Below are 15,003 nucleotides of genomic sequence, written 5' to 3'. Positions count from 1 at the left end.
ATAAACTACCTCGCATTCCTCACTGACCTTCTACAGGAATTGGGCGGGCGGCAGCAACACTTCTCGCATCGAAAGGGGCCAAAATAGTACTGGCGGATGTAGACGAGACGAAAGCCAATGACGCTGTCAAAGAACTGCGACTCGCAGGATATGAGGCAATATGCGTTGTGGGAGACGCTTTGGACGAAGCGTTCCCAGCAAAAGCAGTTGCGGCAGCGTTCAGGCATTCGGAAAGGTCAACTGTCTAATCAATAAATCCGGTACACAACAGCACTATATTACCACATACATAATGCTAATCGTTCTAGGATTCTGTTACGACAGCGCCATTCACAAGATGAGCGACGAAAAATGGGATAAGATCATGAAAATCCACAACTATGTTCCTTTTCGAATGATCCGCGCTTTGTCTGCTCACTGGATGGATACTCAGACTCCCGATATGCCCAAGACGGTCATAAATGTATCATCCACGTCCGGGCTGCACGGCCAAATGAGCCAGGTTAACTACTCGACCGCGAAGTCGGGGATTTTGGGACTTACCAAGACCGTTGCGGCGGAGTGGGCTAGGTATGTGTAGCTTCGCCTCTAGGTTAGGTTGATATCGCTAACGAGGTGAAGATATAATGTCCGCTGCAATGCGGTCGCATACGGCTGGATGGATACGCAGTTGACCAAGCCACCCACAGAGGAGAAGGTCATGCTTGCTGGGCAGAATATCGTCACGGATATCCCTGAGAACGCGCGGAAGTTTAGAGATACGTCGGATATCCCTCTCGGACGGCCAGGTACTGTCGACGATGCGGCCAATGTTATGTTATTTTTGGCTAGTCCGATGTCATTCTATGTCACAGTGACTTGTATTGATGTACCGGAGGTAGATATATGTAGATTCATTGGCTTGTGTGAATACCACGTGAGTAATCCAGTGCTATAACATGAGGGAAGAGATATCCATGTAAAGATGTACTCAAGTTCTCATTTCTAGAGTGTAGCATGATTGTGAAAGCAAAAATGTCCAAAACTCCCCGACCCATGATATCATCGAAAACAGCAAACAATCCTATTCAACCAGGCAAGAGGCTGAAAGGCAACCACAACGCGGTATTTCATCTTCAGTCATTATCGACCCGTGATATAATCCCGGTTCTCAATCGTCACACTCTTGGTCATGTGGTTAACCTTGTAGACACCGACGAGTCGGGCAGCAAGCTCAAACTAGAGAACATGTTAGCTATGTCAACTTGGAAGTGGGAACCAACGGCACCTACCATGTTGTTTCTCAATGAAATGACAATGAATTGCGCATTCTTCGTTCGCTCCTTGATGTACGAGGCGACAATGGAAACCTTAAAGAGAAAGTCAGCACATTTGTCCATCTTAATTATTCAAAGACCAACTCACGTTTCGGAAGTCCAGGGCGGCATCGATCTCGTCCATTACATAGAGCGGAGTAGGCTTGTAGTGATGAAGAGCGAAGACCAGCGCCAAACTAGACAGAGTCTTCTCACCACCAGACAGGTTACCAATGTTCTTCCAGCTCTTCTTAGGAGGCATAACCGAGAACAAGATGCCTTCCGAGAAGGGATCCAACGAGTCAACGAGCTCCAACTCGGCGTTACCACCCATGGTGATCATTTGGTACATTTCTTTGAGGCGCAAAGAGATAATGCCAAATCCTTCCATGAATCCATTCAAGCGAGAAGATCGAAGCCCGTCAAGGCGTGCCTTAGCACTGTCTCGTGATGTCAAAGCAGTGGTCAGATCTGCTGAGCGCGATTCGTGCTCAGCGGCTCGGCGACGGTATTCCTCAATGACTGACAGATCGATAGAGGCATTTTGAACCTTCTCCTCCAAAGCAGCGATGACAGCTTTCAGAGAATCCTTATTCATAGCTTCTAGCTCATCCTTGGTGTACATCTGAAGTTCCGTGGGCTCCTGCTCTTCACCAATATCGCTGATGTTCTGGACAGTCAGCTTTGAAAGCTTCTCCTCCCAGTAACGACTGCGCTTTTGGTTCTCAGCCAAGGCCTTCTGGTTCTCTTCCAATTTATTGCGCATCTCGATCTCGGCAGCTCTCGTCTCATTGAGCTCAGCCACCTTTGCGTCGAGTTCGTCCTTCATGGCCTTCAGTTCGCCCTTCTTCGATTCCAAAGCCTAAGAATGGTCAGCAGCAAATTCCAGTATACTCGTGTATCTTGGATAGGTTACCTCCTGGGCTTCATCAGCCTTCTGCCTCCAGTCGGCAGATTCATTGGCCTGGTTGGCGACATCTTCTTCTAGTTTCTCCAACTCATCTGTGATTTGACCAATCTCCTTCTCTGAAACATCGCGGGCTTTGGAGTGCTTCTTAATGAGTTTTTCGTTCTTGGACTGTTGTCCTTCCGCGTTTGAAATCTCCTCGGCAAGCATGCCAATCTGCTCTTTCAGGCCATCCACCTTCGCTTTTTGACCACGAAGGCGAACACCACCAACCTCCATGATCGTACTTTGCAAGTCCTGGATCTCTTCCTCGATGCCACTCTTCTCGTCATTGAGTTTAGCTATCTCCTTTTGGGCTTTGGCAATCTGTTTCTCGAGGGCAGCAATCTGGACTTCATCTGAATCAGATGGCTGATGCTGCGCGCCCAGCTCCTTTACGCGTCGCTGGGCATCTGCAAGACTGCGCTTGGTGCTCTCGATCTCGATCATAATTTTTTGGATCTTAGTCTCCACGCGTGGGATCTCCTCTGATCTTTCCTTCATCTGAGCCTCCACATGTCGTTGCTTCTCCTGGAAAGCTTGGAATTTCCTTTCGAGCTCTTCGAGATCTGATTCCAAGCGAGAGACCTGCTCCTTTGTGGTGTCTGCGACTTGCTTTGATGACATACCGCCTCGGGCGACACGGGTGCCACCACCACTCATTGTTCCGGACACATCAATCAACTGGCCGTCTTCTGTCACAACTCGCCACCGGCGAGCACCATAGGCAATACGGTTTGCCTGCTCCAAGTCCTTAGCAACCAACGTGTTCTGCATCACGCTGTAGAAGGCTGGTGCGAACTTTGGATCCTTTGGCTTGACAAGATCAAAGAGACGAGGAACGCTTTCGGGTGAGTAGATTGATGCCATGTCACGGCGAGGAAGACGGTCAAGAAGAATGAAATTTGCTCGACCAAGGTTGTTCTTGCGTAAATAGTCAATGCACTGCTGGCCGACTTCAACGGTTTCCACCACCATGTTATCGAGAGCAGGACAAGCTGTAGAGATAGCGACATCATACTTCTCGTCAATTGTGCCCAGGTTACCAAGTCGGCCATGGAAACCATCGATACGACCAGATTCCTTCAGACGCATCAACCCAGTCAAGACACTTCCGCGGTTTTGCGTGCTTGCCAGACTGACTCGTGCCTCATCTGCTTTTTGACGAGCACTTGAGACATGTGAGCGAACCTCGGGCTCACGGCCCGCGTATTTCTTTAAGTCGTGTTTGAGTTTCTCCACTTCATATTCCAATGTCTCTTTCTGCGCTTGTCGCTCTTCGAGATCAGTTTGCTTGGTTTGTAGACTCTCTTCGATTGTAACAACCTTGGCCTGTGCCTCTTCAAGGAGAACAGCGCCAGCATTGCCACGCTCGCGCAGAATATCCAGCTCACTTTGAGCTACTGCGACTGCGGACTGTTTCTCGTTGATTTTCGCATTCCATGGCTCCAATGACTTCTGCTTCTCGGCAATCTGATCAGATAGGCCTTGGGTCTTGCCTTTCAGCCCCTCGCGAATCGAGTTCAGTTCCTTCTCTTCCGTAACCATCTCCTTCTCTAATTGAGTGGTTTCGGCAGTCTTCTTCTCAATGTCGTAGGTAAACTTCTCGACCAAGCTCTGGCATTCAGAGGCAGCAAGCCGGCTGGTCTGCATGGCTTTCTCCAGCTTCTTCTGTTTGTTGAGCAAGAATTTCTTCTTCTCCTCAAACTTGACTGACTCCTTGTCGTACTTGGCCATCTCCTTGAGCAAGGTTTGGGTGTCTTTCTCTATTGTCTCGTAATGACGAACACCCTTTTTGTAGGCCTTTTCGAGCTCTTTGATGCCGGATTCATTGCCCTCATGTTTCTCGAGTTCCATGTTGAGTAGCTCCTGCATTTGGAGAATGGCTTCTTCCGTAACACGAACGTTATCAGCACACTCATCAATGTAGATCTGATAGAGCGCTGATTGTTTCTGGGCCAATTCGTTTTCCTCGCGGATGTAAGCCAGAGCCTTGTCTTTCTTATCCTCCAAGGCCATCTTCTCCTTCTCCACATGCTGGACACGATTGTTCTTCTCCACGCATACATCGTTGAGAGCCTCGAGCTCGGTTGCGGCTTCATCGATGGGGGTTTTGTACTTCGAAGTTCCAATGATATCTTCCAGGTATTCCAAGAGGCCTTCGTCGTGTTCGTTGGAGGCTTTGGGCTTCATCTGAGCGATCGATTCGACCTCACCCTGCAGAATCAGGAACCGCTTGTGATCGAGGTCAATTCCACGATCACGGAGGAAAGTTGTCACAGCGGTGAAGTTGGTCTCTTTTTTGTTCATATAGTATTTGCTAGTGTTATTCTTGAACGCTCGTCGCGAAACAATTAGTTGGGAATCTGGGACCACTTCCTGGCCACCGTCGGGTAAGTCGAGGACTTCTGAGAAATGAACCTCGACTTCACAAAAGCCAAGGTTGGGGTACTGAGCAGAGTTATGGATCAGCGCGGAGATTTTGCCCTGGCGCATTTTGCTGGCGCGGAAACCAAACACAAATAGAAGCGAGTCAATGACGTTGGATTTCCCGGAGCCGTTCGGTCCAACAACAGACGAAAAGGAGGCGTGGAACGGACCAACAATCTGTTGGCCAGCATAACTCTTGAAGTTTGTCAGAATAAGGTTCTCAATAATCATTCGGGGCTTGGGCGCCGCAGGCTCCTCGGGCACTTGAGGGGCCTGCGTTCTGGACTTGGCCACAATGTCCATAGGCCTCTCCAAGACTGTCGAGTTCGGGTTTATAATAGAAATCTGGGATTTGGGCTCTTCCAATGGCTTTGATGGTGACTGATTCACGGCGGATTCGGTAATGTCGGACAAAGGTGGCAAGCTGGCTCGGTGCGCTCTTTCTTGAGGCTCTGGCGATTGGGATGGCTCTGGAGTTGGAAGTGAGCCCTGTGCCGGCTTGGGTGTGATTGAGCCGTGACTCTTGCGGGGGTGAGCCATACTTTTTCTTTTCAACGCCGCTTTACCGGAAGGAGATTCTAGGTCTGCCTCGATTGACGCCATACTAACGCCCTCGTCGTTCTCATCATTTTCTTCGTCGATGTCCATTGCATCAACGTCCATCGCGTCGGTATCGGTGTCCATCGCATCGGAATCATCTGTTGTCGCTTCTTGGGTCTTGCTGACAGGGCGCACAGTGGAAGGTGTCACAGGGTCTAGTGTCAACCTTTTGCTCGATGCTCTCTTCGCCTTCTTTGGAACTGGTGTGTAGTCCTCCTCAACTTCGTCATCGTCATCATGCGCATCGGGTGTGGGTGTCACATTTCCGAGGTCCTCCGATTCAGATGTATCTTCAACGACGTAACTCCGGCGGGCAACAGAGCGGCGCGAAGCCCTGCCCTTTACAACTGAAGCCATGTTGTGCAGATCAGTGGGATGTCTGCTGCATGGAGAGGGGCGAGAGGTTTTGTCGGAGGTTTTGTCGCTTGAAAGTGGGTTGTTTACCTCGTGCCCAAACGGGTAAAGTGGCCGCTGTTCTGCCATAACAAGCCCTTCACCGCCATGTCCCGCTGTAATTTACCGTACGGTAATTACTCCTCCGCGGAGCTTCATGGAGATCAGCTTGGGAATTGTTCACACAACCTATCACTTCTCTCATTATGCCCAGCATGGCTCCATGGGAGAGTTTCGACCAAGTCTTCTCATTTAATAAGAAATATTCATATGAACCTAAGGTCTTTGACCAGATTCTATCCAACCGGCAGTCGCTGGATCAGCTCTTTGCTGATCGACTCTTGGGACTCCTCGGCATCCAAGGAGGTATTACGATTTGAAGCTGTGCACTTGATGTCTCATGTTAATCAATCACTTTTCTGTTAGTAACCAAGATCTACCCGCCGAAGTCCAATCCAGAACTCCAGACACTGTTCAACCACATCGTTTCTTCGGAACTCGACATCCATCACAAACAGTCCTTGATATATTACATCCTCAAGGACTGTCGCACGGCGCCAGAAGCCTCATCTCAGTTTGCGCAACAATGCCACCTCCCAGAAAAGTACCGTTTCTTCATTGAAGGACTTTGGCATTTGGATCGACTCGATTTTAGGGTGAGTTATGAACGATGTTTTCAAGTCAGCCATTCTCTAACAATTACATGGTATAATAGCGAGCAGTGGAGTTTCTTGCTGAACCCTCACTCATTCCTACCTTCCCAGATGAGATCCTCTATGTTCTTACTCTCACAAAACTTCCGAAACATGATGACAGCCTCGCAATCGCATACTACCTCACTGCGGCTCCTCCTCTTGCGAGCGCAAAGATCCGCAAAGCATTCTTCGATACACTAGCCCGATCCAACGTCACCGAGGCATTCTACTTCACGCGCAAGTATGATGACACTCTTCGTCAGAGCTTTTTTGAGCAGTTGGTGGAATTTGTCCACAAGGCCACCCCTGGCCAAACCAGAAGCAAACGTGCAATGGAACTGGTCGGTCTTCCGCTTGACGAGGATGAGGAACAGTGGTTTGAGCATGTCTTACTGCATGGCAATGCCAGTACCCTTCCTGGAGCTAAGGACACTGTGATGATGCGACGCCTTGCAACTGGGCGAACTGGGGACCTTGCCCCGGAGCTTGAATCTTTGGGTGGTAAAAAGGTCGATGGGTTGAACTGGGATGACCTTCGGGGGAGCATACGACACACGTAGATGATATACCCAACTAGTGATCCATACTGGATTCATTGTTTATTGATTAAAAAAAATTGAAATAGCTTAAATCAGAGTTAATGGTTTTAATGGTTTTTACAGTTTCAGACGGCTTTCTAGAAAGTATTATATCTAATTGAATTACTCTGTCAGTTTCCGGTGCTGATATATATAACCTCTTTGTAGGTGGAAATGTCTCCACTATGTAGGCTGGACTGGATAAATGAACTCCTATATCCCAAATCCTTTTAATCTCATCTCGATACCAAAGGCAAAGTGATAAAAATCTAAACTCATACTCACAATCATTAAAGAAGCGTGCTATACAAGAGTGCTACAGCAGAGGTTGCCCTTTGCAGGTGTTCCGATAAGATACCGACCAATTCCGCTGAAAAGTCCCAACCACAGGAGTTTCTCTCCTGGCGACAACCAACCTAATTGCTTTTCTCTCAAGTTGCTTGATATATCGAAGGACATATTCAATTAGAGTTGTGATCCAGGCCTTTCAAAGTTGCTTTGAAGGCAGTTGAACAAACACCGCAAAGATGGTGGTATGCACCTTTTTCCAGCAGGGCCGCTGCAAGTTCGGAGGTATGAATAATATCGAGTATAAAGAATCATGTCGCTAATATATTTATAGATCGCTGCAAGTTTGAGCACCCTGGCAAATCTACTGGTGCATCAGGGAATCGATTCGGTGCTATATCCGGAGGGTTTGGAGGTACGTCAATTGACTTGTTTTGATTCAGCGCTATTCTGCCTGGCACATCTATTGAAAATCTATTGTATGAGATAAAATATTCGATCTCTAAGTTAATTGTCCACCCCCCCCAATATTTTTCTCCTGCTTTCTACCCATACTCCTACCCATCCTGGTTTTACCCCAAGCTACTTCGAGTCTCGACGTGCAACAGATATTCCCTTGCGCAAAAATATGATCAATCCTATGCACCACGCGCCCTCTCAGGCTACCGTTCTTTCAAAATCTAACAGTAGGTTTACGACAGGTCAAAGCCAGACTCAACAAGCGCCCGAGTAAGTTACACCCCCATCGCCTCAAGTGGACTCGGAACTGACAATAAGGCAGCCCAGCAGTTAAGGCAAGCGATATCAAGTCAGACTTGACCGCAGGCCAGGGTCGCCCTGAATGGATTTTCTCTGCATACGCGCCCCACAAAGATGTTGCGCGTCAGCTGTTCGGTGGTGCTCACCGTGAGCGGAGTATGGAAGAGATGCGCCTCCGTCATTATGAATTAGCAGCAGCCGGCAACCTGAACCAGGCAGTCCAAGAAGCCTCAGCTCTGTGGCAAGAATGTGTGCAGCAGATGGAGATCTCGCTGAACGACCTGAATGGTGCCGTCAAATATGTCAATGATGGCAGGAATGAACACCCCAACCGAATCGACATCATCCAAGGAAAGACCCAGACTAGTGTGAGCCAAGCTCCAGCACCATTTGGCCAACCTTCTACATTTGGCCAACCCTCACCATTTGGCCAGCAAAATGTCGCCCCTACACCGACTGCGCCTGGAGCCTTCGGCGCCCCTTCCTCGACCTTTGGCCAGACTTCAGGACTCGGTCAGTCAGGGGGATTCGGTAGGGCTTCAGCACCAGCGCAGCCGGCTGGTATGGGCCAATCCACGGCCTTCGGACAGACTTCTGCCTTGGGTGGTTCGGCCTTCGGTCAAACCTCCACCCTAGGAGGGCAGTCTGCCTTCAACAAAACACCTTTCGGCCAGCCAGCTCTTTCTCAGCCAGGAGTTAATCCGAGCCCGTTCGGTGCTCCATCTGTCGTCTCTCCCTTCACACAAGTGGCCCAGAACCAGCCTGCCGCTGGTGGGTTTGGCCAAATCGCAGGACAACCTGCCCCGTCACCTTTCGGCCAGACTGCAGGACAACCTGCCCCGTCGCCATTCGGCCAAGCAGCTGTCAATCCAAGTCCATTCGGCCAGCCCTCAGCCCCAGCAGGCGCCGCTCCATTCGGCCAGCCCTCAGCTCCGGCCGGTGCCGCTCCATTCGGCCAACCTTCAGCCCCGGCAGGCGCCGCCCCATTCGGTGCACCGTCGACCGCTTCTCCCTTCACTCAGGTATCTCAGAACCAACCTACTACTGGTGGGTTTGGCCAGAGTGCTGTACAACCTGCTCCGTCTCCCTTCGGTCAACCGGCAGTCCAAGGTGTGCCGGTGCAAAATGTTAACGCCGGCCCGCGTGCATACATCAAAATCGATAATCCTCAAGACCTCAACCCGCTTCCACAACTGGACGGGGAGACTCGACATAACCCATCAACTAAACAACTAGTGATGTGGAAGGGCCGGCCCGTTAAGTATATCAACGAACACCCATGCTATCTTCACCCACAAGACAACAAAACCTTTGTCCGAGTCAACTTCCCTAACGGGCCACCTGATCCAGCTAGTTTGAAGGATGCACACGGCAAGCCTGAGGAGTACACCCCAGAAGTCGCTGAGGCATATCAATTTTTCCTTCAGAATGGCTACTTCAAGGATGGCAACATTCCTGCAGTACCTCCTAAGCAGGAGTGGCTCAGTTTCGACTTTTGAACCTCAAAGGCCAGAGATAGTGTTTATCTGTCGTTGTCTTTCTTTGTCTTCTACCTCTTGTTTGTTACTTTATCGCATGTTTCATGGGATGAGATGATGTGCATCTCGTTTTCATTCTATCACGAGCAAAATTTTCTGGGCTTGCGAATATGGGGAATGGCGCATGGGGCTCAATAATACACATTTATGAATATAGCAATTGCAAATGCTTTATTTCCACTGTTAGTATGAAAGATTACGGTCTGAGACCACTACTGATTGTCTTTAGTTTTTCAAGATGTTTCCATTTTTTTATTTTGTATATTTCAGGTCCAAATGGGATCCCCCGCAGCGAGAAACAAGACATGCGGGCCAGGACCAGCTCCAAAGTCGTGCTGTGCACTCCAAATCGGCCAATCCACGATCCCTCCCTGAGTCAAGCCCAGCCTAGCACATTTATGCGGCAATGGTGACCTCAACCTCAACACCAGCCTCGATGTTGATGATGATCTGCTTGACGGTCTCGGTGGGGGCGAGGAGACTAAGGTGGAAGGTCAGCAACTGCATCTGCTAGGTGTCGGAGCGATAGTGCCACAATAGGGCAGGGGAAAACTTACTCGATGAGACGCTTGTGGATGCGCATCTCGAACTTGTCCCAGGTCTTGGAACCCTCACCGTTGGGGGTCTTGCGGGTGGAGATCTGGAGGGTCTTGGTGGGAAGACGGACGGGGCCCTTGACCTGGAGGGACTTGGAGCGAGCACGGTCGATCAGCTCCTGGCAGACCTTCTCGAGGGAGGCAACCTTGCGGGAGGTGAGGGTGATGCGGATCTTGTGGACCTTCTGTAGAGCAGACAAGCAATTAGTACTTAGTATGAATTGGTGAGGTCCAATTGACTCATTGTACACAGGACAGCGACAGCGAGGTGCAATAGCAATGTGCGACAGTGACCATTGGGTCAGGGACAACGTACAGGGCCCTCGCCGAACTCCTTCTCGGGCTTCTGGAAAGACATCTTGAATTTGAATAGACTGAAACGGGTTAGTAATTCAGGTCGGGAATTTCAAGAGTAGAAAAAGGGGAGCGCGCACAATTTAAAAGGCGATTGCCGTCAAGACCTGAACTACTAGGCTCGGTAAAGTGATGATGGCTGTTGAAGTGATGTGGATCGAGAATTCCATATCCAAAAAGTTCAGTGCGAAATTCTTGGCGCTTCGGTTATCAGACGCTAAACCCTTTTAGGTCCCCTTTCAGTACTTGCTTATGTCATCACTCAAAGAGGACATGAGACCGCCAAGTAATGGCATTCGAGATGATAATCATGAGCTGACAGGTGGTTGCGTGTTTTTCCTTTTGTTCTTGCTTCTTTCTTCTTTGATATTCTTCCATATTCTCATTTACAATTAGCCCAGTTCGCCTCAATGGCGGAGTTTCCGCCGCTGGCTCCGGTGCCCTCCCCCGCAGTGCGGAGGACAATCCCATCAAATGACTGGGAAGCCTGTCTAGATGCATGGATGGCCCTGTTGGGGATCCGCCTGAATGCATCAGATCAACAGTTTAAGGTTGCAGCACCCGAAGATGCATCAATACCCCCATTCCTAGGATCTTATTATCAATACACGGCTGCGGGGGATTCTAGTCTACAAAGTGGACCTAAAGCTCGACAACTTAGGAAGCTCTGCTTCCTGGCGACAAGAAGATATATACTGGATCTCTCTAACCCACCAGACGGAATTATGGACTGGAAACTTCTCGGAAATCTATCTTGCTGTTACCCTTCAAGCGCAACCTTGAAGACGTCATTATCAAGTGCCTGGGACCTACATGGTGACAAGATCACTTCTAGTATCGAGAGAGCAAAAGCTGTTGTGATCAAGAACATCTCTTCAGCCAACTCTTCTTCAAACCCTGAAGTCATTTCTGACATCCGGCGTCTGACCATCCTTGCTTCGGTGCTGCCAGCATGTGGCCAGGAGCTCATAGCGGGCTCCGACTTCCTGGATGCGATAGCGGAAGCCTACCAATCGAAAGGTTACCGGGAGGAGTTCCGAAAGATTTTGGTTGCTAACATCTATGTCGGGCTCGTCTCCTTACTGAAGGAGCCTGTCAATTTGTCCTCGTTATTGGATCAGCTCTTCAGCCTCAAAGCTACTGCTCGGGTGGGAGCACCGAAAATGAAGAAAGAGCCAACTCTACTATCTGATCTCATCTGCAGCTCGGACATACTTCTTCGGCTGGACAAGTATCTGAGCATTCACCCCCAGAAACGGGGGCAAGACCTCCTTGCCAGTTTGCGCACCTACCAGATGGAATCGAAGTCACTACACCATCGGTATCAAAGACGTAAGAAGTTGGACAAGGGAAAAGAGGTGTCCTCGGACCCGATTGTTTCAGGAGAGCTTCACGCACACAAGATGTCACTTGTTACTCAAGTACAAGATCTCTTCCCCGATCTTGGCTCAGCTTTTGTCGTACGGCTACTGGATTTCTACAACGACAACCCTGAAACTATCGTCGCCCACCTTCTCGACGACTCACTTCCCCTGGAGCTCCAGTCTCTAGATCGATCTGAGCAACTGCCTGCCCCAGCAGAACCTCACCATAGCCATCTCCCACTGCAACCAACACCACCCGTCATGCCATCACCTAAATTCGCACCACTCCCAGTTCGCAAGAATATCTTCGATGAAGACGTTGACATCGCCGAACTAAGCCGCTCCGGCGAAGCGAAGGGCAAACTACACTTCGGCCGCGCCGGCGCAGACCAAACAGCCGACACCCTCCTCTCAGATCACAGCAAACACGCCGCAAACAAAGCAGCGATTCTCTCCGCCCTAGCAACTTTTGACTCAGATGACGACGAACGCGACGACACCTACGATACAGCCGATGTAGGCGGTGCCATTGACGGAGCCGCAGGTGGCGCAGACGGCGAAGCCGAAGCAGTCCAGCGCGAACGCCGGGCAGCAGATATGGAAACAGTCCTCTTCCGAACCTACAAGTCTAATCCAGGACTTTTCGCCCGCGACTCAGCGACCCGCCGCTCACAGCCACGCGCGTCGTTGAAGCGCGAGACTGAAATGACTGACGAGGCCATTGAGGGCTGGGCTGTCATGCTAACGCGTGATCCCAAGCGTCTCGCTAAACTAGAAGACCGGCTAGCTATGGACGCTGGTGGGTTGGCTGGTGCTGGGTCATTAAACCAGCCTGAGTTGCGTCCTACATCTTACAGGAGGCCGCAGCCCCGTGAGGATGGAGATGATTCTGATGAGGGCGAGTCTTCTGGCCATGCTGGCTCACGTGGTGGTAGAGGGGGTGGTGGACGTGGACGAGGACGGGGTAGCGGCGGCCGAGGCCGTGGACGTGGTGGTGGACCTCCGTCTGGCGGCCAGGGGCAGCCGGACACCGCGGCATCGAGACAGAGGAAGGAAGAGAACAAGAGTAGTCAGGCAAATCACAACCGTCGACAGCAGCGCGCGAAGAAGATGGCGCGTGGCGGTGGGTTGCCTGGCTAAGCTTACGAAGGGATTGAGATGGTTACATATGGATGCAATGCGGCATAGAGCGTTTGTCACTCTGTTTTTGATATCTGGTAATGACCATTGATGTAATTTACATAAAAAGATTGTTCGGCCTGTATAACAGGAGCGACGCATCGAAACAGAAAACATTCAATTGATTCGTTAATATACCTCTGCACATACAAAATGCGGTATAGGCAGTCATGATAACATGTTCATACGGGGAACTCGTACTTGGCCAGCAAGGGTCTGACAACTTGAATTCGTATCAGTGGTGATCCGAGAAGACTCCGCCTTCGGAAATGGACTTGCGGCACTCCTCCATGAGGCGGACCTGCTTTGCGACTTCACCAAGGTGGCTGATAACTTCCTTGTTACCATCGTAGAAGGTGAAAATGGCATAAGGGATGCCAGTATCGCGGCAGAACTCTATGACGAACTTCTGCGCACGACGCAGGTTGTGGCGCGGGATTCGTGGGTAGAGATGGTGAATGGCTTGGAATTGCAAGCCACCGTGGAAGAAATCCAACCAGGTCGGGCAGTCGATATCCATAGTGGTACGCAGCATCTTCTGCGCAAAGGACTCACCAACACCTAGGTCGGCGGTTGACATAGCGAAGTGGGACAATGTGATTTGGACGTGTAGTGGGGAGGAGACAACGTGTGAGACGAGGAGGAAGATGATGCGGCTACTTGCATCAGGAATCGTCTTGTACATAACACCGTAGCCAAACCAGGTCCAAAAGAAGACCTGTCCGACAAGCTCAAACCAAACATGCCACCAAGCGGCGCCCCTTTTCGGGGCTTGGCCCTTCAGCAGATACTCCCAACTTAAGGCGTAGAGATTGAACCGAGCGAGCATCATGATAGGGTAGTAAGAGTAATTCTGAAATTTGAGTAAAAATCGAGCGGGGGCGTCGAAGGTCATGATTCGATCGTAATAGGTACTCCGGAGACTCGTGAGGAAGCGATGCGAGATAGCGAAAAATGGTATATGCTCGATATCTGGGTCATGCTCTGGCTCATTGGTCACGATGTGGTGAACGTTATGGCTTCGTTTCCACCACCCGAGACTTAATCCTCCGAGATAATCTGCGATGAGCATTCCAATGACAGTATCCACATGGAAGTTGTGTGTAATGCCCATATGACCAGCATCATGGGCGGTGAAAACAAGCTGATGCCAGAAACAGCCGAGGAAGAATGCTGAGGTAGCCCACCATCCCATGCGGAGGAACATATAGGAAAGACCTGCCAACATTGTATATCGACAGCATTCGATGAAGTAACAATAGTAGTCGCAGTCGTAAAGTCCCTCGGCTTTGATACGCTCGTGCAGTTCGCGATATTTTCGTTTGATCTCTTCCTGAGTTGCGGTATCTAGTGAGGGGTACTTGGCAGTGTCAAAGATGATTTCCTCCCGTGTCCTTGCATCCAAAAAGGCGGGCTTGGCCTGGGGTTGGTCGGTCAAAGCGGTTCCGGTTGATTTCCGTTGACGAACTGTAGATTTGGAGTCGACCGCATCGAAGATCGGCGAGGGAGGAATTGATCCTTCTTGACTGGAGCCACCGGAGCTTTCTTGCGTTGTGGAATCCTCATCACTCAAGAACGCGTTTTCGGTATAGGTGCGGAACTTGCCGCCCTGGATTGGGGGTAGGAAGTTGATCCATGTTCCTTCAATTCGTCCGATCTGATACGAGGGCATGCGTTGGCGGGCTTCTTGGGAGTGTAAACTGTAGACGAGTTTCAATGAGACTGATCAGATGTTATGATGTTTGCCGTTCTGGAACATACGCGTTGATCTCATCTGTCGCATCCCTGCCCACCATGTGTTTGATTGGCTTCTCTCCTCCGGGGTGATATTTAATGAATGGGTCTACCTTTAGGACACGGTCCTCGTAGATTATGACATGCTTGCCCTCCGCAATGAGGCCTTCAATGTATCGTCGAGTCAGGAGGGTGTCCTTCCGGGACGGCCGGAGCGCGGTCTTATCCATGGTAGGTGCGGTGAGAGGATCAGG

At 50.2% G+C, this 15,003-nt stretch overlaps 7 protein-coding genes across 7 annotated transcripts; 4 read left to right on the top strand and 3 right to left on the bottom strand.

The window, feature by feature from the left end:
* Nucleotides 1-292: 292 nt before the first annotated feature.
* Nucleotides 293-962, top strand: PGRI_048400 (SDR family NAD(P)-dependent oxidoreductase; the record flags this gene model as incomplete). The annotated part of the gene is made up of 3 exons (XM_040792553.1): nucleotides 293-570; nucleotides 622-877; nucleotides 930-962. 3 exons carry the CDS (start codon nucleotides 293-295, stop codon nucleotides 960-962), a joined length of 567 nt encoding a protein of 188 aa, XP_040644520.1.
* A 160-nt stretch (nucleotides 963-1,122) lies between these two features.
* smc4 (condensin subunit SMC4) lies at nucleotides 1,123-5,628 on the bottom strand (the record flags this gene model as incomplete). Its single annotated transcript, XM_040792552.1, has 4 exons — nucleotides 1,123-1,218; nucleotides 1,272-1,349; nucleotides 1,405-2,157; nucleotides 2,212-5,628. The coding sequence occupies 4 exons, from the start codon at nucleotides 5,626-5,628 to the stop codon at nucleotides 1,123-1,125; spliced, it is 4,344 nt and encodes a 1,447-aa protein (XP_040644519.1).
* Nucleotides 5,629-5,870: 242 nt separating this feature from the next.
* PGRI_048380 (ELYS family protein) lies at nucleotides 5,871-6,919 on the top strand (the record flags this gene model as incomplete). Its single annotated transcript, XM_040792551.1, has 3 exons — nucleotides 5,871-6,030; nucleotides 6,091-6,320; nucleotides 6,380-6,919. The coding sequence occupies 3 exons, from the start codon at nucleotides 5,871-5,873 to the stop codon at nucleotides 6,917-6,919; spliced, it is 930 nt and encodes a 309-aa protein (XP_040644518.1).
* A 545-nt stretch (nucleotides 6,920-7,464) lies between these two features.
* PGRI_048370 (FG-nucleoporin nup42) lies at nucleotides 7,465-9,483 on the top strand (the record flags this gene model as incomplete). The annotated part of the gene is made up of 4 exons (XM_040792550.1): nucleotides 7,465-7,510; nucleotides 7,560-7,640; nucleotides 7,834-7,954; nucleotides 8,007-9,483. 4 exons carry the CDS (start codon nucleotides 7,465-7,467, stop codon nucleotides 9,481-9,483), a joined length of 1,725 nt encoding a protein of 574 aa, XP_040644517.1.
* A 435-nt stretch (nucleotides 9,484-9,918) lies between these two features.
* S10a (40S ribosomal protein uS10) lies at nucleotides 9,919-10,476 on the bottom strand (the record flags this gene model as incomplete). The annotated part of the gene is made up of 3 exons (XM_040792549.1): nucleotides 9,919-10,003; nucleotides 10,080-10,303; nucleotides 10,435-10,476. The coding sequence occupies 3 exons, from the start codon at nucleotides 10,474-10,476 to the stop codon at nucleotides 9,919-9,921; spliced, it is 351 nt and encodes a 116-aa protein (XP_040644516.1).
* A 406-nt stretch (nucleotides 10,477-10,882) lies between these two features.
* Nucleotides 10,883-12,976, top strand: PGRI_048350 (ASCC2 family CUE domain-containing protein; the record flags this gene model as incomplete). Its single annotated transcript, XM_040792548.1, has 1 exon — nucleotides 10,883-12,976. The coding sequence occupies one exon, from the start codon at nucleotides 10,883-10,885 to the stop codon at nucleotides 12,974-12,976; it is 2,094 nt and encodes a 697-aa protein (XP_040644515.1).
* A 274-nt stretch (nucleotides 12,977-13,250) lies between these two features.
* On the bottom strand, nucleotides 13,251-14,979 carry PGRI_048340 (fatty acid desaturase; the record flags this gene model as incomplete). Its single annotated transcript, XM_040792547.1, has 2 exons — nucleotides 13,251-14,715; nucleotides 14,777-14,979. 2 exons carry the CDS (start codon nucleotides 14,977-14,979, stop codon nucleotides 13,251-13,253), a joined length of 1,668 nt encoding a protein of 555 aa, XP_040644514.1.
* Between the last annotated feature and the right edge of the window lie 24 nt (nucleotides 14,980-15,003).

This window comes from Penicillium griseofulvum, assembly GCF_001561935.1.
Source record: "Penicillium griseofulvum strain PG3 chromosome Unknown contig_84, whole genome shotgun sequence".
Taxonomy (NCBI): domain Eukaryota; kingdom Fungi; phylum Ascomycota; class Eurotiomycetes; order Eurotiales; family Aspergillaceae; genus Penicillium; species Penicillium griseofulvum.
This window is presented reverse-complemented; position numbering and strand designations above follow the sequence as displayed.